Raw genomic sequence first — 23,199 nt, forward strand, 5'->3', positions numbered from 1 at the left:
AGGTTGTCATTACGAACTCCATAGCACCATAATGGCTACACTGAAGACTGACAAGTTTGGTACCAAACTTCTCAGGACATTAAACCCACACTGTTGCCAGTGTGAGATTTAATGTAAAATGCACCAGAGGGCATCTTAGAGATGCCCCACTGAAAACCTAACCTACAATCCACGTCTGGCTGAGTGGCTGCAGAGGCTGCCACACAGCAGACATGTTGCTGGACCCCTGGGTGGCGAGCCCCTCTCTCTCCTGGGCCTGCAACAAAGCACATCCTGGGCGAGGTGCTATGTCTCCTTCCCCAGGATGGACAGGGGGAAGCTTCAAAGGCATACCACCTCTGAGAGCTTCTCCAGACCATTTGCTGTACCCAGCAACTGGCCCCCCACCCGTTCTACCCCCACTCTGGCGGGAAGACTGGCGGGAAAAACTACGTCAGGAAGGAGGGTGTGCCAACCTTTGGCAACTCCACCCCTCAGGTGGAGGAGGCGAGGTGAAGCACGACCCCGGGCTCCGGCCATCTTGTAGATGGAGAGCCCTGCCCAATCCCAGCTAGGCTCCTGCCCCCCTCCCACAGGAGAGGAGCAGGCTAGGAGGTGTCCTCACCCCAGGACAGGGACCTATTGGTCCCTGCCCTTGCCCTACCTGTAACGCCCCTAAATTTAGTATTTAGGGACCACCCCAACCGCGACCAGCCGAGGGTAAGCTTTTCCGACCCCCAAAGACACCCCTGCACCCGGCGCCCCGCGGCCCCCTGTGCCTCCTTTTGGGGTACCTACATGTGCTCCAATATCCCAACCTACCTCTCAAAGTGCTGGTCACCCCTGGAGAGTCACCATCCCCGTGCCTGCAGCCTTTGTTCCTTTTTCAAGATCCTCATTGGATAACATTGTGCGCCCGACGGCTCCAAAGTACCCTGCACCAAGCCGCATGAGTGCCGCTGGCTGTCACCTCTCTGTCCTATCTTACTTCCCCCCCCTTGCCCTGAGCAAGTGACCAGGAGCCCAGCTCCCACAGCAGCGTGGCCTGCTAGCCAGCAGCCACCAACCGAAGGCCCCCTGCCTCTCATTGACTAACATTGGGCCTAACTACCTCTGCACCCGGCCGCCCCTGTGCCGCTGAGGGTGTACCAACTGTACTTACCGGACCTGGGGTACCCATGAGTCTGTGCCCAGAACCTTACCTTCACCAACCAAGTACTCTCCTGGAGGCCGGCAATTTACTTACCTGCCATTGGATAACATTGACCCATTTTGACTCGAAGATTTATTAAGTGTGAAGTTTTGAAAACTGAAAATATTCCTATAAAATCAGCCCAAGTCCAAATCTGAAAGTACTCACCTGTGACCAGGGGAGAAGCCAGTTCTGTACCTTTCAGCCCAGTACTGAACCGCAAAAGTAATCCCTAGTGGGTTCACTAGTAACCTGTATTTTCTCCATAGGAACCCATTGTGTGGTTTTCTATGAAATTTCTTCTGTCTCCTTTTGAAAACTGCAAATATTCTTTAAAAATTGTACGAAATACTGAAACGCAATTACCTACCTGTTTTGAGTTAAACCCCCAGTGCTGGCCCTAGAAGACTAGTGCTGGGTTATAAAAGTATTGCGATCGTACTTTACCTGCAACCTGAATTTTCTCCCATTGAATAACATTGTCAGATTTACCTTGAAAAGTTTCAAAGTGTAAACTTTTAAAACAGCTTTATATTCCTGAAAATTCTGCACAGTAACTACAACGTTTTTGATAATCTGGTTTCAGCTTAGACCCCAGAACTGAATTTTAGATCTAGTCCTGGGACTACCAAAGTAATCAACTGTACTTATCTATGAAAACTCATTGAGCTCAATGCTAGAGTGCGATTCAGAACTGTGTTGCTTACTGCTTATACTGTAACTACTGTGTGTACAACCTTTATTCCTTCCTTGCAAAGTACTTACATGAGAATACTCACCTCTTGAAAAGTACATTTTTATAACTGTTGGTTCTAAAAATAAAACAACAATATCTGAGGATATAACAATTGGCCTGGAGTTCAGTTCTTGAGTGTGTGCAACCAATGCTTTACACTGTCCTCTGGTGCTGCCTTACTGCTCGACCAAGCTACCACTTTGGAGAGTAAGGTCAGTTCTGACTTTAACCTCTGTTATACCTCTGGGGTTGGTGGACTCTATACACACTGTACTTCCTTCTAGTCCAGTATATATAGAGCCAATTTCTCACAGTCACTATGTGGAAATGTTCGGACAGTATGTAGTGGTTTAGTTCTCTGAGGTGCAGAATAGGGCTCAAGGAGCCGTCCTTTTTGGGAATTAGAAAATACCGGGAGCACATGCATGACCCTTGATATTTTAAGGGTACAGGCTCTATGGCTCCTTTTAGCAAGAGAGACTCTGCTTCCTGTTTTAGCAGGTGTAAATATTCTGGTGACATTTTCTGAGAACGAAATGGAACGTTTGGAGGATTGGTGGTAAACTCCAGGCAATAACCATGTTGGATAATTCCTAAAATCCATTTATCTGTAGTTCTGGATCGCCAAATGGGGAGGAATTGTAGAAGAAGTCCCTATCAGTGTTCAAAGATCGGGGTGAAGGATAGGTAAGTCGCTGCTTGTTAGGGGAAGGGGAATTACGTGATGTGGAACCCTTGCCCCTACCTTTGCCATTCTTTCCTCTGTATCCTCCTCTAAAGAAGCCTCTTGTGGAGGAAGTTTGACTGTTGCCATTGTAGCATTATTGTGTGAGGATGTGGTCTTGGACCCCCGAAGGTAGAAGGAGAGATGAAAGGAACCACAATGTGAAGGAGACTGTAGGTCTCCAGTTGATTAAGCTACCTCTGTATTTTTTCACTTTCTCCAATGACTGATCTACTTCGGGCCCGAAGAGATGCTTTTTATCAAATGGAGTATTTAGGATGGTTTGTTGGACTTCAGGTTTAAACCTTAACCAGGCGTGCCTCCTGAGTAACACTATTATGGTAATTTCTCGAGCTGCGATGTCAGCAGCATCTAAAGCACATCTATTCAAGGAACTGGAAATGAGCTTTCCTTCTTGTACTTAATCCTGAGCATTAGCTTTGTGCTCATCTGGGAGATATTGGAGCAATTGCTCCATTTCGTACCAGTGAGCTCTATCATACCTGGCTAATACGACCTGGGTTTTGGCGATGCGCCAATGATTAGCTGCTTGGGCGGCTACTCATTTACCAGAAGCGTCCAATAATTTTGACTCCTTGTCGGGAGGAGGAGGGGCATCCCCAAGTTTTGTGAATTTTGGTCATTGCCCTTTAATAAAGACTGGATCAGACAGAGCAGGCTTATATTTTTGTCTATCCCTAGAGTAAGAATACGAGCACAAACAGGGTCTTTAAATATATCATAGGCATGTCTCATCATGCCTTTGAGCATAGGGAGAGTCGAACTGGACCTATGTGTACTACTCAAAGTTTCCAACAAGAAATCTTCTTCTAGGGATTCTTTGTGTAGTTGTACCCCGTGATATTCTGCAGCTCTATGAAGTAATTCTAAATACCCTACATTGTCGCCAGGAAGGGAAGGCTTTGCAGGGTAAAGGTCTGGGTCATAGTCTGTAGGTGTATCAATATTGCAGTCTTTCCAGGGATCTACAGGTAAATGAGTATCTCTATCATCTCCATTATCATCATCATCAGGTTTTGGTGGTGGAGAGTCAGATGGTGCAATAAGTAAAGGTTCTGATGCTGGAGAAGGTGGCAAATATGATGGGGAATATGGTGGAGGAGGAGAAGGGTTAGTATTGACATTCTTCCTCTTTAAAGAAAATGTATAATGTATGTCCTCTGACTAAGGTTTGCGCTTCTGAGCCAATTTGGTAAGAAGATGTCCTGTATCAGGATTAATGTAAAGTTCCTTTCGTGTTGGGTTCGATTTGGAAGGCAGGACATCGAAAATCATATCCTGCATCTTCAAAGTAGCATTTTTCGGTTTCAGAACCGAGGATTTCGGTGCCGGGGTGGAATGACTTGTCGGGGTGGAAGTTTTGGGTTCCAAAGAAGTTTTAGATTTCATCGTTGAGGGTTTCTGCTCGGAAGCAGTCTTTGGCTTCGAGGGCAGAATTTGAATGGAGTCCATTCCATTGACTACGAGGTGGACCGACGCGGTGAGGCCTGACAGCCTTCCACAAGTCTTCTGATCGAAATAGAAATTTTCTTCAACCGATTCGTTACATGGAGAAGTGTGCTATGCATATAAAACAATACAGACGGGGGTACAGTGGATTGCACACCGAGGGGAACCCGAAGAACGGTTTCGAACCAGAGCGCAGCAATACACGTCCAAACCCAGTGGCGGAAAAAAACAATCTAACAATGGAGTTAGTGCCCATGCGCATTATCACCGAAAGGAGTTACCACCTTACCTCGTGACTGGAAAGACTTCTTTGAAGAAAAACAACTAGCAAACATCCGGACCCAACACTAGATGGCAGGAGTATGCAAAGCATTTGATCTACAGCTCACAAACCTCAAACACATTGTTTTCATGTTTGCTCTGAAACTTATTTACTATTCAATCCAAAATGATTCCCTCGCAAGAACAGTTAATCGTTATAGTTTTAGAGTATGAATAATTCAGAGACTGTAAAAGTGTAACTGGGGTGACAGTAAAAACACTTAAAATTACTCGCTAGCCAAATTATGAAAATATAAATGATCCCCTTAAACTCAGGAAGGGTGTGAAAACATTACGGAGATAAAGCCCCTAGAATAGTTGAACTGCCATCATCAACTCCAAAATATAGACTATCATTATAAATCCTAAACAAGAGCAACAAGATGCTCAAGGTTGAGGAAAACTGCAGTATGGCCCAGTACAGGCTGTCTGCCCTAACTGCATGTTGAATACCTGTCATACATAATCAAACTACTGACTGCAATTCAGTGCAGGCGGTAAAACTGAAGTATTCCATCAGCATAATGAAGAACCTCTGCACAGCCAATTGGCCCAGTACAGGCTATTTAATCCTTCACAAACTGGTGGCTCTGATGAAACATCCACAGTATCCAAGAAATGCTATTAGGCATTATAAAGACATCAGATGCTACAAGATAAGTCCCTACAATAATCAAGTTTAATTAGCCAATGAATACCAGAATTAGAAAGAACTCATGACTGAAAAGATCCGCTGTACACAGCTAGAACCAAAGAGAACTCTAATATTGCCCATCTCTGGAGGTTCCAGCGCTGTATGGAGCTCAAATCACAAAGAGGATGAAAATAACAGTTCATACTCTTCTATATCAACCCTACACATATCAATCTCAAAGTAGGACTGTAACACAGTGTTACCTGGCACAGCTTTTTATCTTTTTTAAATCTCCTACTTTGCAACTATCTATTTTCTACTTTCCCTGGTTTTCAAGACCCTTCTAATCAGCCCAATGGCTGCAGTCAGCCTGCAACATAAACTGGAAAATACAAACTGATAACACAACAGAGGATCCACATAGTAAAACATAACTACCACCTAATTATGAACGTACTTTCACAGTGTTATTTCTTATACTGCTTCCTCTATCACACTGCTAGGTTATGTGTCCCGAGGCAAAAGCATCTCTGCTTACTCATGTTTGACACAAAAACGCTTCCCAGATAGGTTCACAACAACAAATACAAGACCCTTCCGGTCATGCATGCTCCACAGTTTAGCATGCGACCCAATCCTATAGTGCACTTCGACACCACACAAGTGAGTATTAAGTGCTATATAAATATCATGACACACTAATGAATATAAAATTGAGACAGTAACCACACAGTAACTGGAATAAGGCCACCCAGTGAAAAAACAAAAATATGGCCTTGGTTTACTGCCAACCTGGCTGGTCTAAAACAGTGGAATACAAGGCAAAGCTTCTTTAACCAAAGCTAATACATGTTGATCTACATAATTCGTTTGAACAAAGACATTTCATGCCTTTGCTCTTGTGTCCATGTTAAATAATACATGAATCCAATGTTCAAACTTAAAGGCACAGCTGGTCATCTGTGGATAATGTGGCCTCCTCTTAGAAACAGATAGTGTCAGGCATCCTACTTCAGTATTGTGCACACTGGAAACTGAGGTTACATTGTATTGCCCTCCAATTCAAAGTGACGCAAGCAACAAGGCAAATGATCAGGGCTAGGAGGTAAGAAGCCTCGGAGACATCAATGGGACTGAAGATGAAACATTAGGAACGTATCCTGAATGTCCCATATTCACTGTAGGCGGAAAAAAGTCCCTTAACATCACTATCTAGGAAAGCTCTACACAGAAGATCCTCTGTACAGGACTTTGGTAGGCTTTTGAGTTTAGCTGGGCTTCAGTTCGCTGAATTCCTGAGTATCTAATCTCCTGATCCAATAAGTCTCTCTTTGAGGCAGGGATCTAGTCAGATCCATGCCCGGGTGTTGTTCAACTCTCTCAATCACAGAGAATTGCATTTGAGCTATATTATCTTTGGCCTCTATCCAATGAGCAGCTAAGCTGCTTTGTGTTCGTTGGTTTCTTATGGTGCTTTTATGCTCTGAAATACGGATTTTTAGCTTCCGCTATGTTTTTCCAACATACAACTTTCCACATGGACATTTATTATAATAAATGAGAATATTTGCATTAAAGTCTGAATCGTGGGACAATTTAATGGATTCCCCTGTCTGCGGATGATGTAAGACAGCTCCCACAATTACATTGTTGTAGTACATGCAATTCGTGCACTTTTTCATTCGTCTAAAATCTTTTTTCTGATTTTTTGAGGTGACAGACAATATCTCTTAAGTTCCTTGACCTGGTATATGCGAACAGAGGGTTTTGTCTAAAAATCTCATTGAAGTCAGTGGAGTATTTCCCAACGGTTATTAATAATGCCCTTGATTTTTTTAGAACTGGTTGAAAACTTAGAAACAAAAACTTGTCTATCCTTGCTTTGTTTAGACTTTTATTGCAGCAGGTGACATTGGTCAACTTTTTCGGTGCGTTCTTTAGCATTTTCCACAATTTCTTTAGGATAATCTCTGTCGAGAAATTTCTGATATTGAGTTTTTAAATTCTTTTCTAGATCAGACGTTTCCAAACAAATCCTTTTAATCCATAAAAACTGTAAAAATGGTAGATTATTCTTTAGATTCTTCGGATGAAAGCTCTGGCAGCATAGAGTGTTCTTACCATCCGTCTCTTTCGTATAAACTTCGGTTTTTAATTTTAATCCTTCAAGCGTGATTCTAACATTCAATAATGAAATAGTCTTGTCACTAATGGTGTGCGTGATTTGATCATCATAACTGTTTAGTTGTATGATTTTCTCTTCCAATTTATCTCTGCTGTTGGTCCACAACATAGCAATGTCATCAATGTACCTGCAATATAATAGCAGGTGATCTTTCCATTCACTGTCATTGTATGAAAGTATTGGCAAATGCAGGCGCCCCTGCAAAGCCCATCGAAGTTCCTTTTTGTTGTAAGTAGAACTTATCACTCCATTGAAAGTAACTGTGAAAGTGGCAGGAATGTAAAATTTCCAAGACAAAGACTTTTTCCGCTCTAATTGACGTTTGGCGTTAATAGTGCCCTGCTAGGTGAGGAATCAAGGTGTACAGAGATTTGACGTCTACTGTGCACAGTATGATGTTGCTTTCCAATTTTACTGATCCAAGTTTCAACAAAAAATCTTTTGTATCTTTGACGTATGAAGTCCATTGTTGGACAAATGGTTGGAGAAAATAATCAATATATTGGCCCAGAGGTTCAAGACTGATTGGGTCAACCTCTGGCTCAGCTCCACAAGACTTGTGGGAGCTGCATCTGCAACCACAAAAGGAATGTGATGTCTGCTGGCTAGTAGAAAATGGGTGTGGCGGACAGCCCGTACAACAGCCACAATATGGGCGGATGGTGGATTGCAGCTGTCGAGGGGCCATGGTGAAACTCAACAACTTAGCTGTGGCCCTATTGTCCTTAAATTACTCTACAGCTGAATCTGCCTTGTCGCCAAACAGGCGAATCCCATCGAATGGCATGTCCATAAGGAATGCCTGGACATCCCCCAAAAATTATCAACAAAGGGTGAACCGTAACAGGGCAATTTTTAACGGGGTCCAGTGTACAAGCCCAGAACAGCTAAAACACAAAGGAGGGTACAAAGTTCCCTCCTTGTACCCTCCTTTGTGTTTTAGCCATCCCCCAAAAAGCCAGCTGCCTACAGCCAGGATAGGGTTGAAGCACTACTGTGGAAGCAATTGCTCTGCTCAGAGTCTCGGTTGTATTCAACCTGATAGTGAACTTTGCTACATCTCTCAAGTCAGCAACAGTTTGGGAGAGTAAGGCCCATGCTTAATCTAGAACCATAGGCAGCACTTGTGCAACCACATCCCTCACAGTGTGGGAATAATGACCCAATAAGCCAGGTGTTCACTGACAGCTGTGGCAGGCTGGTGGAACAGAAAATTATTTTGCCGAAGGTATCCAGTCTCTTAAATGTCCTATACAGTAGTGTGATAGGGAATGCACCAGGATTGATCCAGAGATTGAGGCTTGGACCACAAGGCTCTCAAGGGTGGAGTGCTGAGCAAGGAAGGCTGTGTCTCGGAAGCAGGTCGATGGTCCTATGCACAGGAGTGACTGTGCTGGATTTGGCCCAGGCACAGAGTGGGACATTTGTGAGGACACAATAAAAGAGTAAGGGTTTTAATGAGGATACCTCGGTCTGAAGCACCTGTCAAGACATTAGTCTTGACATCGACTATGGGCAGCTGCAGGGTCAGGATCTCGGGCAACTATTGCAAAAGAACCCTATTCCTCCTTAGTACAGTCACTGGAGAGAGAAAGCTAGCATCTGGTGAGGTCTATAGGTCCTGGTACCACGTGCCTTAGGCCATGGACTATGCAATAGGGATGGAGTAGCACAAGGATACTCAGATGCCCTCCATTTGTGTTAATCGAATAGTCTGGCCAGAAAATATGGCTCCACCTCCAATTCAGGCCGTGTGGGACTGGATGCTGCTGGTCTGACTCCTCATGGGAGTCAGGATTCACGATGGGATCAGTGGCGTCGGTGGCGCCAGGAACGGCACCACCGGAACAGTCCCCAGGGAGGCAATAGTCCCGGCGCCAGTGCAAGTCCCAATCCACCAATAGATCCTCAGGGCTCAACTGGTGCATAAGGTGATTCGCTGGCAGAGCTCCAGTCAGACACCCTTTGGAACCCATGGGGCCCGAAGATGCTTCAGAGGGGTTCAGTCGGCCAAAGGCAAGGCTCATGTATTTCCCGTAGTTAGGCGGTGGTTGCTCATGCAAATTCAGGAAAGCACAGAGTGGACCCAGTGTCTGACGTCAGCTCCACAGGAACAACCTGGGAGTGGAGCCTGGATCTGTGGCGTCGTTCCGTAGCGCTGTATGAATAATCAGGGCGTCGTGCAAAAGTCGAAGAACACTAACTTCAACAACTTACAGTGAGACTTACCTGAAGAAGTTCGGCATCACAGCGAAAAACAAAGCAAGCGACCCTAGGAGCTGTCCCGATACCTCCCAAGCTAGGGGGTACCTGGAGCAGCAAGGAGTCGATGATGAGCAGCTAAAAAGCTTCATAGCTCACTTATGGATGGCCTTTGAGTTCATGCCTTTTCAGAGTCGCCGTCCCGCTCCAGCCACCATAGACACACCAAGAGAGGGGGGCCATTACATACATTAGTCTGTGAGTCACTATAAATCTTGAACCCAGTTTTCTTCGGGGGACAGCTCAGAAAAATAGATAAGGAAAAATGTACACTAGTCTAGTTTGACAAACTGTCAAAAAAGGCAATTTAAAAAATGACAAAGGGGAGCTCTTCAGGATCCGTGCTAATGATGTGGAAAAGAAGGAATGGAGGTTGGCACGCTGGGGTGGCGCCCATATATGCACCATGCACATCACTTACGGCACGGACAATGCAGATGACGCCACCTACCAGCGAGAAAGGGGATTGCTCAAAAGTTTACGAATCCAGTCTGACACTTGGGAAATATTCTAAGGTAAGAAATCTGCGGCTGAAGTCGCTATCAAATAAACCGCATATTACAAAGCACATTGGGCCAAAACCTTGCGTCCAAATGGACATAAAGACTACGTGATAAGGTGATTAGACGTTCAAGGCATTTTGCAAAACAAATATGGATGATGTATCGGTCAAGGCATTGAGAAGTCAACTTAACACAATGTACTTTCTGGAATTATATGAAATTCAAGGAAATATTTCTGTACCATGCAATTTGTACCTATTTCAACTGAACCTTAATAAATTGCCAATGTCAACATACCCAGGAGGCAATGGCTCTGCAGTGGTGCTGCCCGGCTGTTGTCTTACAGGTTCCCCAGAAGGGCTAGATGAGGACTGCCTTGGTTTTGATAATTCTGAGTCAGCAGAAACAGGGGCAGTGGAGGTTGGAATTTCAGACTCAGAGGCTGTATTACTATTAGCGGTGGGTGTGCTATTTTGAGGAGAAAGTGCAACGTCTCCAGCTGATGGATTAACTGCTGTAAAGGTGGAGGACTGATTAACTGATGTAACAATATTCGTGCCTTCATTCGATATGGATCTTTCTATGGGAGACGATAAAGCAGCAGTAGATGCATCACTCCCTTCTGCTGCAGATGATATTTCCTCCCCGTTAACTGAAAAGAAAAACAAGTATCTTTAAGTACTAGCACATAAAAAGCCCATGTCATGTTGTCAGATAAATATGTGGCTAATTTTCTCTACAGTCTTCAGAAAACGGCCCAGAATTCTGCTTTCTAGACTTTCTGGCACTAAGGACTTGGTAAATTTGCCAGCCATAGATAGAAAGACAGCTGGACTACAACTAGCCCCACAACCCAATGAGCAATATTTCAGTGTGATCATTTTCAGGAAACAATCGATCCTATGAGACATCACAGGGATAGCTAGTGAAATCCAAACCATCTTTTAATAAGATAAGGCACACTCAAGGACACTAGGAAATAATGGATATTTTTTTATCAAAATATTCTATCCTAGTGCAAGCAACATAAAACAAGTTACTTACCTTTACACTGTGGTTCTCCATAATTGATATCTTTTATAGATTCACATGCACATGCTTGAATCTTCACCGTCGTTATGGTGGGCGTCCTACGGTAACAGTAAAATAGCAGTACAAAGCTAAAAAGACAGTCTACCTTGAGAATCAACAGTATTTAGTAACCAGTTAACCTCATTAAGGATCATCCAAACTCCAACCAATCACATCGCAGACCCCGGAGTATCAATCCCCTGCAGAGCCACCATACCTCAGTTTTCAAGCACAAGTGTAGTCAAATAAAAGAGGTACGGAAGGGTGGACCTGTAAGGGGAGGATGAGGGCCGCATGTGAACCTATAAAAGATATCAGTACTGGAGAACCACAGTGTACAGGTAAGTAACTATTTTTTTTCCAGTATTGCATCTTTTATAGATTCACTTGCTTGAATCAGACTAGTAAGGAGTACATAATCAAAATCGGAGTTGGAGAAGACAGGTGAACCATCCCACCATGCCATAAAATGCCATCACTTGAAGTGAACCAAGTAACTTAACTTGCACAATTACAAAAGTTATAAAAATCTCTGCCATAAGATTTGGCAGAGATAATAATCAAAATAGTAATAAACATAATACTGATAATAAGAATTCTTAATGAACCTCAGTAACTGAGGCCAACCTTAAGCGAACAGACAACGAAAAGCCGCACATCCCCAGCATCGTGCTTTGGTAAAGTGTCCAGGCAGTAGGGCCTCGTAAAAGTATGGACATTTGTCCATGTCGCTGCCCTGCAAATGTCTGGCAGGGACACTCCGGCAAACAGGGCAGAGGATGTTGCCATCTTCCTCTTGAAATGAGCAGTCATTTTGGAAACGAGAGAGCGACCCGCCCTTTCGTGGCAGAATGTTATAGTAGAAGTAACCCAGCGAGCAATCGAAGCTCTAGTAAAAGCCTGACCCTTCCTAGGGGCAGAGAAGGCGATGAGCAATTGAGTAGATTTGCGGAAAGGTTTAGTCCTTTGAAGGTAAAACTTTAAACATCGTTTGATGTCCAAGGAATGCAGAGCTCTCTCTGCTGGTGTCGAAGTAGCAGGAAAGAATGAAGGCAGGACCACAGGTTCATTGAGATGGAACGTGGTAGGTACTTTGGGTATGAACAAGGGATTAGTGCGTATCACCACTCTATCCTGCTGGGATTGAAGATAAGGTTCTGTAGCTGTGAAGGCTTTAATTTCACTAATACGTCTAGCCGACTTGATAGGTAAGAGAAAAGCCACCTTCCAAGATAGAAATTGCATGCCGCATTTGTGAATCGGCTTGAATGGCACGTTCATGAGCTGAGACAACACAATGTTCAACTGCCAGAGCACCGGAATAGGCCATACCGGCGGATAGGCTCTGAAAAGGCCTTTCAGGAATTCCATCACCAACCTGCAGGATCATAAGGACGATTGGTTCGAACGTCTCCTATACCTTGAAATCGTGGTCAAATGGACTTTTACAGAGGAATGAGAGAGACCAGCTATTGCTTGCAACAAGAGATATGGCAAAACCTCCTCCAGAGATGAAGAGAGCGGATCGCATGAGTGATTTACCCACCAGAAGCAGAATCTTCTCCATTTGGCTGAGTAACATTTGACTGTGGAGGGAGCAAGGGCCTTGTTAAGAATGGAACGGCATCCTTTAAGGCGTATATCCGCGGTATTTGCATTTCTAAACAGGCGGGAATATTGAGCTCCATACAGGGGAAGCCTTGCATAAACTGAGGGAGAATTGGGGCGCTTAGATACCTCCCAAAGTACAACTACCACTTCTGACTGACGTAACGTTCTTCTACTTCAATTTTACGAACATGCTGATAGGGAGGTGCATACCAGGGCAAGCATCAGGCGGCACGCCGATATAGGGAAGGGGAAACGCCCTGGTAGAACATTAGCATGATTATTGCGACCCCCTCGTGAAGCCGGACATATAGTTGCAATTCAGCGATCTAACAACTCTATAGCCACCGACGATGCTGACATTCTGGTAGAAATGGTCGCTTACTATAGATCTTTATACGCCACTAAACTCTCCAATGACATTTAGCCTACCTAGAGGAGTTGGCAATGGTGTGGCTTACTACTGGACAAGCACAGTTCCGTGGGGATCCCTTTACAGGGGAGGAGATAACCCAGGCAATAGAAGCCTTAGAGGGGATAAAGACCCCAGGACTTGACAGGCTGTCAGGAATATTCTACAAAACATTTAAGGACAGTTTGGCACAGAAATTACTTGAAGCATATGCTGAAGCACTCGAAGTGGGCATACTCGCCTATTCCATGCGTGAGGCAGCTATCTCAATCCTTGCCAAAATGCTTTCCACCAGACTCTCTTTACTCTTGGATCAAATATTATCACCAGTACAATCTGGCTTCATACCACATCGATTGACCGCCCTGAACCTCCAGTTCTATTCTGTTTATAACTGAAAAAACAAACAGTCTTGATACAGAAAAGACCTTTGATTCCCTAGAATGGCGGTTCCTCAAGGCCACTCTCCGCAAGCTTGGTATCCCGGCTAACTATTGTACGAATTGCATTGCTCTATTCATCTCTTACTGCCCGTTTACGGGGAATGGGTCGCTATATCCCCCGATTCGGATATCTTGTGGCACCCAATAAGGTTGTCCACTGTCCCCTCTACTTTTTATAGTGGCAATGGATCCCCTAATTCGGCATCTACAAGAACAGCACATGCTATCACCTGCTACCACCTCTACGCCAAATCTCCTGATTCCCCATGGTCCAAACTCCTTCACAATCGCTTTCCCCACCAAACTCTCTAGTAAAGCGAAGAAACTTTTCATACATAGACTTCTCAGAGTACATCCTGAGACTCTATTCGCGGACACCTATCACTGCGTCTCCAGAGGCCAAATCAAAATGGACCTTATCTTTCACACAGACAGGCCTGATTTCTGGTACTCAACTCTTAACACACATCTCCACATCTCAAAAATCACCACCATCCCCCTCAGCCGCAAACTGACGTCCTCCATCCCGAATCTCCAGTTGAAGAGCGGATATATCTCCATTACCATCTTCTCGAAAGGCACAGTTCTAATCCAGGCCAAAAACGCTCACCTTGAAATCTTCGATTCTCTAATCCCCTCACTAAAAGAAACCCCCTTGATCACCTAAGGTTTCGAATCTGCCCCAGCCTCCCATTCAGAAAGTCACCCAAGACAGGAGTGGCCTTGGACCCCTCCCGCAGCTGACCTGACACCCCCCACAGCATCAACCCAAGGCCTCCATCTTAACTCCATCCCTCCATTACCCACCTTCTCACAGACTATCAGACAGCCCTCACCCCGAACACTCCACTCTAACTTTATCCCTTCTCTCTCCACTTACCCCCCGACAATCAGACAACTTGGGCACCCAGGCCCCTCCTCACCTCCTCTCTCAAATCCTAGGTTGGATCATCACCCTCCAACTCAGCCCACTCGCAGCCCCCCATACCTGAATCACTCGGGATCCCCCCTGACCATGAGGCAGCATTCCCGAGCACCAGACAGTCCGCCCCTCCATGCCCCTCCTCCCCCCTCTACTTACTCACAGCTGGGAACATCACCATCCAGCTCAGCCCATCCACAGCCCTCTGCCCTCTCGCCACTCGGGACCCGTCACATGCCATGAAGCAGCACACGCTACACCCCTGAACCCCAAGACAGACTTCCTAGACAGCCCCTTCCACATGAATCTTCTTGATCAGGTCTCTCTTCCCTCATCAATCCTCCATCAAGGCAGAGACCCCTGCCCATTCACCAAGGACAATGTGACCCCTGACTCCCCCCCCACCCTCCGCCCCCCCCATCCCATGGTCCCTCCTCCCCTGGTACCTCCTCCCTCACCCAAGATCAATATGGCTAAAGACACCCTCCCTCCCTCCATAGACAATACGATGCATCGCCTCTCCCTATTGGAAACACAGCTGGAAATCCTGATTCGAGGCTTGAATGAAACTCTAGCCACCTTAACCTTGACCCGAAAGTCTTTCCAGCCACCTTTAGAGCTAGTGGACCTCACCCAACCCATCCTAGGCAAGGAAACTCCCTCCAACGTAACACCCCCCACCGAGTCTCACGGCCCCTCCAGACCTAAAGCGGAGTCCCCCAGTAAAGGGAAGAGCAGCTCCCTGGAATTACCTACAAGAGTAACCTCCTCACTTTCCCCACAGGGAATTATACAGACAACAGCTCCCTGTGACCCTTCGCTGAACTCATCCCCTAAATCCTCAATCCAAGTGATCACGGGTTTCAGAAGCAGACACCCTCCCCCGAGAGCCCCCAGACCCCCGTCCCACCTTGCCCTCCTTCCCAAAGTCCAAACGAACGAATTCAAAGAACAACCCCCTATCAACTGCATGCTCAAACTGCAGGCCAGCCTCTAAACAAACATCTGAACTAGCGGAAGCCATACTCTCCCAAGACATAGACGTAGCATTCATAACAGAAACATGGCTTAACAATCTCTCCCACCCTAACATGGACATGTTAGTACCTCCTGGATTCACGATGATCAACAAGGACAGACAGGGGAATAGAGGTGGGGGCATAGCAATCATCCACAAGAGCAACATCTCCATTACGGAAATCTCCTCTTGCGATTATAGCTCCTTTGAATGCCTCTCAGCCAACATCAAAACTCAGGATACCAGACCTACACTCTGCCATCTTCTATACCACCCGCCAGGCAATTCCTCAGAATTCGGGGTTCACCTCTCCGACTTGATTGCCCACTGCGCGCTAGGCAACCCTAACAACATAATCCTGGGTGACCTCAATCTAAGGTGGAATGAAACCAAGAACCCGCTCATTAAAACCTTAAATAACCTACTTCTAGCTAACAATCTGATCCAACACTGCTTAGAAGAAACTCACTACAGAGGAGCTATCCTTGACGCCATCATAGCCGAAAGCAAGGCTATCTCCATCGATCACTTCCTCCCCGTCGACTGGTCTGATCATCACATAATACTCTTTCACATCACTTATCCGATCAATTCCCAAACGAGACCCTCCCAAATGGGTTAGGAATACAGCACAAATTCCACGAGCCGACCTAGAAGAAAGAATCATCTTGCTGCTCCCCATCTCCACTGAACACCTCTCAACCAAGGATCTCACTTCTCTTTACAACACCAATATGACGCTCACCCTGGATCAAATTGCTCCCTTGAAGTCGAAGAAAGCTAGAAACATTCCCTCTAAAACATGGTTCACCACTGACATCAATGATGAAAGAAGACTTTTAAGAGCTGCAGAAAGAACCTGTAGGAACAATCCCTCAACCCCCTAATCGTGATCAACTCCAAGCAGCCCGCAGGACGTACAAAAACCACATTAAGAACAAAAAGTCCGCTTTCTTCTGCTCAGCACTAAACAACGCAAAAAACCGACCCAAAGAACTTTTCAATATCATAAGGAACCAAACGTCCAAATCCATACCTCCTTTCATTCAGGCATCCAAAGCTCGGTGTGACAGCTTCGCAACATTCTTCAACGACAAAATCGTCAAGATTGACCTCGCACTGGGCCTGAACCCCTTCTCTCTAAATGAGAGTAAACTGTCCAAAACCCCTGTCAATGCTTCCGTGAAATCTCCAAAACAATGGTCTTCATTCATTCCCATCCAAGAAGCAGAGATAGTCAATCTAATCTCCATCGTCAAGCCCTCAGCCCACTCCCTAGACCAGCTCCCGCCTCTCTTGACCAAAGACCTGAAGCTAGTCCTAGCTCCAATATGGTGCAAGATCATTAACAGCTCATTGAGCTCCGGAACCATACCAGATTGCTTCAAGGTAGGTCAAGTCACACCACTCTTAAGAAACCAGGACTAGACACGGAAGATCTGAACAACTTCATACCGGTCTCGAACCTCCCTTTTTTGGCCAAAATCATGGAAAGTTGTGTACTCCCTCAGCTAACCCAGCACCTAGAAGACATTAAACTCCTAGACCCCCGCCAATCAGGTTTCAGAAAGGGATGCAGCACTGAAACGACAATCCTTAGTGTCATAGATGATCTACTCAAGTCACTAGACTCAGATCAATGCTGTCTTCTCATCCTCCTAGACTTATCGGCCGCATTCGATACAGTCAACCACAATATACTCCTAAGGGTTCTGAAAGAAAGAGCCGGTCTACAAGAGACGGTCCTGCATTGGTTCTCTTCCTTCCTTCACAACCGATCACAGAGAGTAAAAATCAAAAACTTCTAATCCGATCCCCACCCTGTCATCAGAGGTGTTCCACAAGGGTCTGTACTCTTCCCCCCAGCTCTTCAACATCTACATCGAACCCCTCACCTCCCTACTCAGTAAATCTAACATCCCCTTCCATCTTTATGACGACGACACGCAGCTCTATCTGGAAACCTCCTCAATTGATGACATCCAGAGACTAAACAACACGCTCAAGGAGGTACAAGAATGGCTCACCACCAACAACCTGAAATTGAACCAAGAGAAAACAGAAATACTACTCATTTCCAACAAAGATGATAAGCCGCAAATAGAGGAATGGCTCAAAGCGATAGATGTCCTCAATGGTAACCTATCCTTGGCAGACTCTGAAATCTCTAGGGATCACCCTAGACCCAAAACTTGACATGAAGAAACACATCTCAAGATCTGCGAAAAGTGCCTCTCAACCTAAAACTACTATACAAAATAAAAACCCTTCCTCCCTCCCAAGGACCTTCAACAAGCCACCCAAGCTTTAGTCCTCTCCAGAATAGACTACGGAATCGCGACCCTGACGGGGACTGCAAAAACCCACCTTGCCCCCCTGAAGACTACACTCAACGCAGCAGCTAGAATGGTCTCCGGAATTAAGAAATTCGAACACATCTCTCCAGCCCTCAGGGAACTCAGATGGCTCCCAGTGGAGTTACGAGCCAGCTTTAGAACAGCCTGCCTCACGCATAAAGCCCTACATATAGGTAAACCAGAAGACCTGGCCGCCAAACTCAAAAGGGCAAGCCAGTTCAGAAACCTCAGGAGCTCCAAGTTTCTACTGCTCATTCCACCAAAATCTCGCAAGCAAAGAACCTCAGCCAAATCTTTCGCTGGAAACGCACCCAAAATTTGGAATTCCATCCCACCCCACATCAGAACTATCCCTTCGTTTTCAAAATTCAAGAGCCTTCTCAAAGACCTTTTCCTCAACTGCATACAAGGGATCTAACAGTCCCTGGACAGTCCTTAAATTGTCACTCCATCGTTATTAAAATTCAAAGTATATATAAAATATGATGTACATGCTGTAAAGCACTATGATACCCTTTGGTCTAGCAAGCGCTATACAAAACTTCTAAATAAATAAATAATAAATAAATGTGCCGTAGCCTACAATTCCTCTAATTTGGCATCTACAAGAACACCACCTGTTTCGTCGCCTACAGTTTCACCCGGGACCTTTACTGATGTCTATGTATGCAGATGACATATTGCTTTTTATTAGATAATCCAGGGATAACTTGCAACCACTGATATATGAAGTATGCCGTTTTGGTGATATGACAGGGTTACGAATTAATTGGGGCAAATCAGAGAGGTTTCCAATTACAGACGTGGCTGCCGTAGAGGAGACCAAGCTGCCTCTACGCTGGGCACGGGATACAACTAAGTATTTAGGCATACACTTACACAGGAAAAACAAATTATACGCCTTACCTATGGCCCAGCAGTGGACCACCTTACCTCGCAAAGGTGGATTCAACTGCCGATATCTATAGCCTGGTGAATCCCTCTCTTCAAAATGAATGTCCTCCCTCATTTTTTATATTTATTTGTCTAGTAGTTAGTGTTAGATTGCTTACCTTAGAATATCCCCAGGCGTCAGGCTGGAACCAAAACGTTTGTCAGCAGTACCTTTGCGCGTCGGCAGGCGTCGTCTGCGGCTCCGCATCCGTCGCCGTGATCGCCGGGATGACGTCGGAGTACTTAGACGCCGCCCTCGCGCCCGGACGTCTGTTCTGTACATGGCTTTCCACGCCAGGAACGCAGAGCCATGATCGAAACCAACACTGGTGCCATAGAACTAGGGCCCTGAAAGGGATGTCCTTAACCCTAGATATCGGTTCGCAGAACGGGGAGGATGGGTGGGGCGGTAAGGAATCTAACACTAACTACTGTTTCTTACAGATATATCGTTACCGAAGGTAAGTAACTTGTGCATCTGAAAGAAACAGGTTAGTGTTAGATTCCTTACCTTAGAATAGATACCCCAGCAAAACCAACCCCAGTGGTGGATCTGCGAACCAAGATCACACAAGAAAGTCCTGGAGAACGGAATGGCCGAAAAAGCCATCTCTCCGGACTTGGCTTTTCAGGCAGTAGTGCTTAGCAAACGTGTGCAGCGAGGCCCACATAGCTGCCTGACAGATGTCCTGCAAGGGGACTCCCCGACCCAGGGCAGTAGTAGCTGCCGTGGCCAGAGTGGAATGGGCACGTAGCTCCACAGGAGGCTCCTTTTTCGGCAAGGAGGCGCAAACTTGAAGCACAAAACAACCCACCGAGAGATGGTCTGCTTGTGCACCGCCCGTCCCTTCTTAGCTCCTACGTAACCAACAAAGAGCTGGTCGTCCACCCGGAACTGGCATGTGCAGTCTAGATAGGAGAGCGCACGTTTTGGATCCAGACGGTGGAGCCTCTCTTCCTCTTTCGAGGGATGGGGAGGCATCAATTTTGTGGCAGGACGCCTGGATTCCAGAATCACATCACAGACTTCAGGAGGCAAGTCAAATGGCCTCAACTGTCGCCGCTCAATCTCCACGCATGTAGGTGGAGACTGGACAGGTTCGGGTGGAGGACCGTCCCCTGCTGCTGCAACAGAAGGTCCTCCTGAAGAGGCAGACGGATCGAGGGATCGACTAACATGCTGAGTAGCTCGGGATACCAGTATCTTCGTGCCCAGTCCAGAGCCCCAAGGATGACTTGGGCCCGGTCTCGCCTGGTCAGAAATGATATAGGCGTAAAGGCGTATAACAGAGCATAGCTCCACTCGCGACGAAAAGCGTCTCCGCGCGAGTGCCGCCTTGGAAATTCCAATGCGCAAAACTAATGACATTGCGCGTTCTCTTCGGTGGCGAATAAATCTAACCAAGGCTCTCCCCATTGCTGAAAGAGACCTTGCGCCACGTCAGAGTTCAGACGCCATTCGTGATCCATCATGCACCGACCGGAGGCTGAGTTTGTCCGCCCTGGCGGTCAGGGAACCTGCCAGGTGTTGTACCTCCAGGGTGACGCCCTGGTGTTCTATCCATGTCCAGAGGCGCAGAGCCTCCTGACAAAGGGTCCACGACCCCACCCCACCTTGTTTGTTGCAATACCACATGGCGGTGGTGTTGTCCATGAACACCTGCACTACACTTCCCGGGACAGAGGAAAGGAATGCCTTCAGTGCAAGACGGATCGTCCGCAGCTCCAGAAGGTTGATATGGAGCCGGGACTCCGCCGGAGACCAGAGGCCTCTGATCTCCACCTCTCCCATGTGGCCCCGCCATCCCAGGAAGGACGCATCCGTCACTACTACATCCTCCGGTTGGAGTAGGGAGAGGGATCTGCCGCTGACCCAATCGCGGTTTCTGAGCCACCACTACAACTGACTCACAGTGCCCTCTGAGATCAGGATATGATCAGACAGGTTGCCCTGATGCTGTGCCCACTGAAACTTCAGGTCCCACTGCAGAGTCCGCATCTGCCACCTGGCGTGATGCACCAGAAAGATGCAGGAGGCCATCAGCCCCAGGAGCCGAAGCGTCAACCTGACCAAACCTCGAGATAAAGGCTGAAAGATCGGAATCAGAGCCTGAATATCCCGAACCCGCTGTTCGGTGGGATAAATCCGAAACTGCACAGAGTCCAGAACCGCTCCGATGTAAAGGAGCTTCTGAGAGGGGCACAGGTGCGCCTTCGGCACATTGATGGAGAACCCCAGCGAGTGCAGGAGGTTTGCCGTAGTCTGGAGGTGGAAGACGACTGTTTGGGGTGAGCCAGCCTTCAACAACCAGTCGTCGAGATAGTGGAAGACTGGAACCCCTGATCTGCGCAGATGAGCTTCGACCACCGCCATCACTTTCGTGAACACCCGAGGGGCGCTGGTAAGGCCGAAGGGGAGCACGGTGAACTGAAAGTGCTCGTGGCCTACAGTGAACCGCAGGTAGCGCCGGTGGGCCGGAAGGACGGGGATGTGGAAATATGTGTCCTGCAAGTCCAACGTTACCACCCAGTCTCCAGGGTCTAGGGCAGCTAGGGTCTGAGCTGAAGTAGGCATCTTGAACTTCTCCTTCCATAAGGACGCCGTTGATGCTCCGGAGGTCCAAGATAGGGTGTAGGCCTCTTTGCCCTTCTTGGGTACCAGAAAGTAGTGGGAGTAGTAACTACGTCCTACTTCTGGCCAAGGAACTCGCTCGATGGCCACCTTGGCCAAGAGGGCCATAACTTCCTCCTACAGAAGTTGAAAGTGATCCCCCGACATGCGTTGGTACTGTGGCGGCATGACTGGAGGGGTCGCTTCAAAGGGGAGGGAGTAGCCCCTTCGGACGATTTGCAGCACCCAACTGTCCGACGTGATGGAGCGCCAGTGGAGGAGGTGATGGCGGACCCCCCCCCACTGGCATCGAATGGGCCTGAAAGCTCGGACTAGGAAGGCTTTGAGGCAGATGCTGCGGGAGCGGATGTGGACTGAACTTGCCATTGTCCCCCGGCACCGCCACGGCGGTTACCACGTCCACGTTGAGGCTGGTTCTGCGGCCTGTGGCTAACAGGACGTGTGGGGGTGCCCCTTCCTTGGCCACGAAAGGGGCGAAAAGCAGAAGTTTGCTGACGCTGGCCAGACCGGCCCAAGGACTTGGCCGTAGCCCTGGAGTCCTTGAAACGCTCAAGAGCACGGTCTGCTTTGTCGCCAAAGAGGCAACGGCCATCGAAGGGCATGTCCATGAGCGGGCTTGGACATCGCCTGAGAAATTGGCAGACCTCAGCCAGGCGTGGCAGCGAACCGCCACCGTTGTGGAAATCGCCTTTCCCAGCGAGTCCTTTGTATCCAGTCCACACCTGAGGGAATAACGTGTCACATCCCGCTACTCCGCAAGGGCTTGGGCAAGCCGGGCCCGGGCCTCCTCCAGGCACTGGGGCAGCACGTCCGCAACCGTGTCCCACAGAGTGGGTATAACGGCCCAAAAGGCAAGCGGTGTTGATAGACCGCAACCCCAAACTCAATAAGGAGAACAGTTTCTTCCCAAACTGATCGAACCTTTTGGATTCCCGATCCGGGGGAGCGGTCGGGAATGTGGTCTGGGATGTAGAAGCCTGGATCAACAGGCTCTCGGGGGTTTGGTGCACGGACAGAAAGCTAGGGTCGCGCCGGGCAGTAGCGTCGGGCCACGTTCCGATCCACATGGGTCACTGTGGAGGGCTTGGACCAGGTGCCCATCAGAACGTCCCTGAGGGCCTCATTGAACGGCAATAGAGGCTCCGAGGAGCTTACTGCCGACTGAAGCACCTCAGTGAGGAGGTTAGTCCTCACTGCCGCAGCAGGGAGTTCAAGAGCCAAGGCCTTGGGCTGGCCTCCCAAGCTCATCTGCCCAGTCCTGTCTCAACTGGCACTGCTGTGCCAGAGGGTCCTCAGACCCCTCCCAGTCCTCCCCTTCATCCGTATCCTGGTAAACAGGCTGGAATGACGGAGCCGCGTCGTAGGTGAAGGCCTCACCCATCGACAGCACCGAGCGGCGCCATTCCGACATCGGACCCGGACTGGGGCTGAAACTGAGGCCGACGTCGTCAGAGGACAGCGCCGGGAGCGAAACCATTGGGGTCGGCACCAGCGGATGAGTCGTAAGGTCAACTGGCGTCAACCGGGATTCAGGCACAGATTACACGGGGGCCGGCGGCGTCGGGACCAAAGTCGTCAACAGCGCCGGGGCCGAAGCACCCGACGGCACCGGTGCCGGAGCCACCGGCCTGCCAAGGTCCCTAGTCGGGTCTGCGGGGCCCAAAGGCGCGCCGGCAGGCCTCAACGGAGGGAAGCGAATCCTCATGGCAATGAGGAAATCACGAATCTCCTCGGGTGTCGCTCGCAGGCCAGGGACCGGAGGGTATGGGCCTGGAGGCGGAGCCTGCAGCTCCGACT

The 23,199-nt window shown here is 47.7% G+C and overlaps 1 protein-coding gene across 2 annotated transcripts in view; it reads right to left on the reverse strand.

The window, feature by feature from the left end:
- WWP1 (WW domain containing E3 ubiquitin protein ligase 1) overlaps nt 1-23,199 on the reverse strand; it is a 1,173,512-nt gene that overhangs the window by 885,931 nt on the left and 264,382 nt on the right. For both annotated transcript variants that reach the window (XM_078687073.1, XM_078687072.1), the window contains exon 8: nt 10,304-10,658. In XM_078687073.1, coding sequence (XP_078543199.1) covers nt 10,304-10,658 — 355 coding nt within the window. The remainder of the gene's footprint in view (nt 1-10,303; nt 10,659-23,199) is intronic.

This window comes from Lissotriton helveticus, chromosome 4_1, assembly GCF_964261635.1.
Source record: "Lissotriton helveticus chromosome 4_1, aLisHel1.1, whole genome shotgun sequence".
NCBI classification, from domain to species: Eukaryota; Metazoa; Chordata; class Amphibia; order Caudata; family Salamandridae; genus Lissotriton; species Lissotriton helveticus.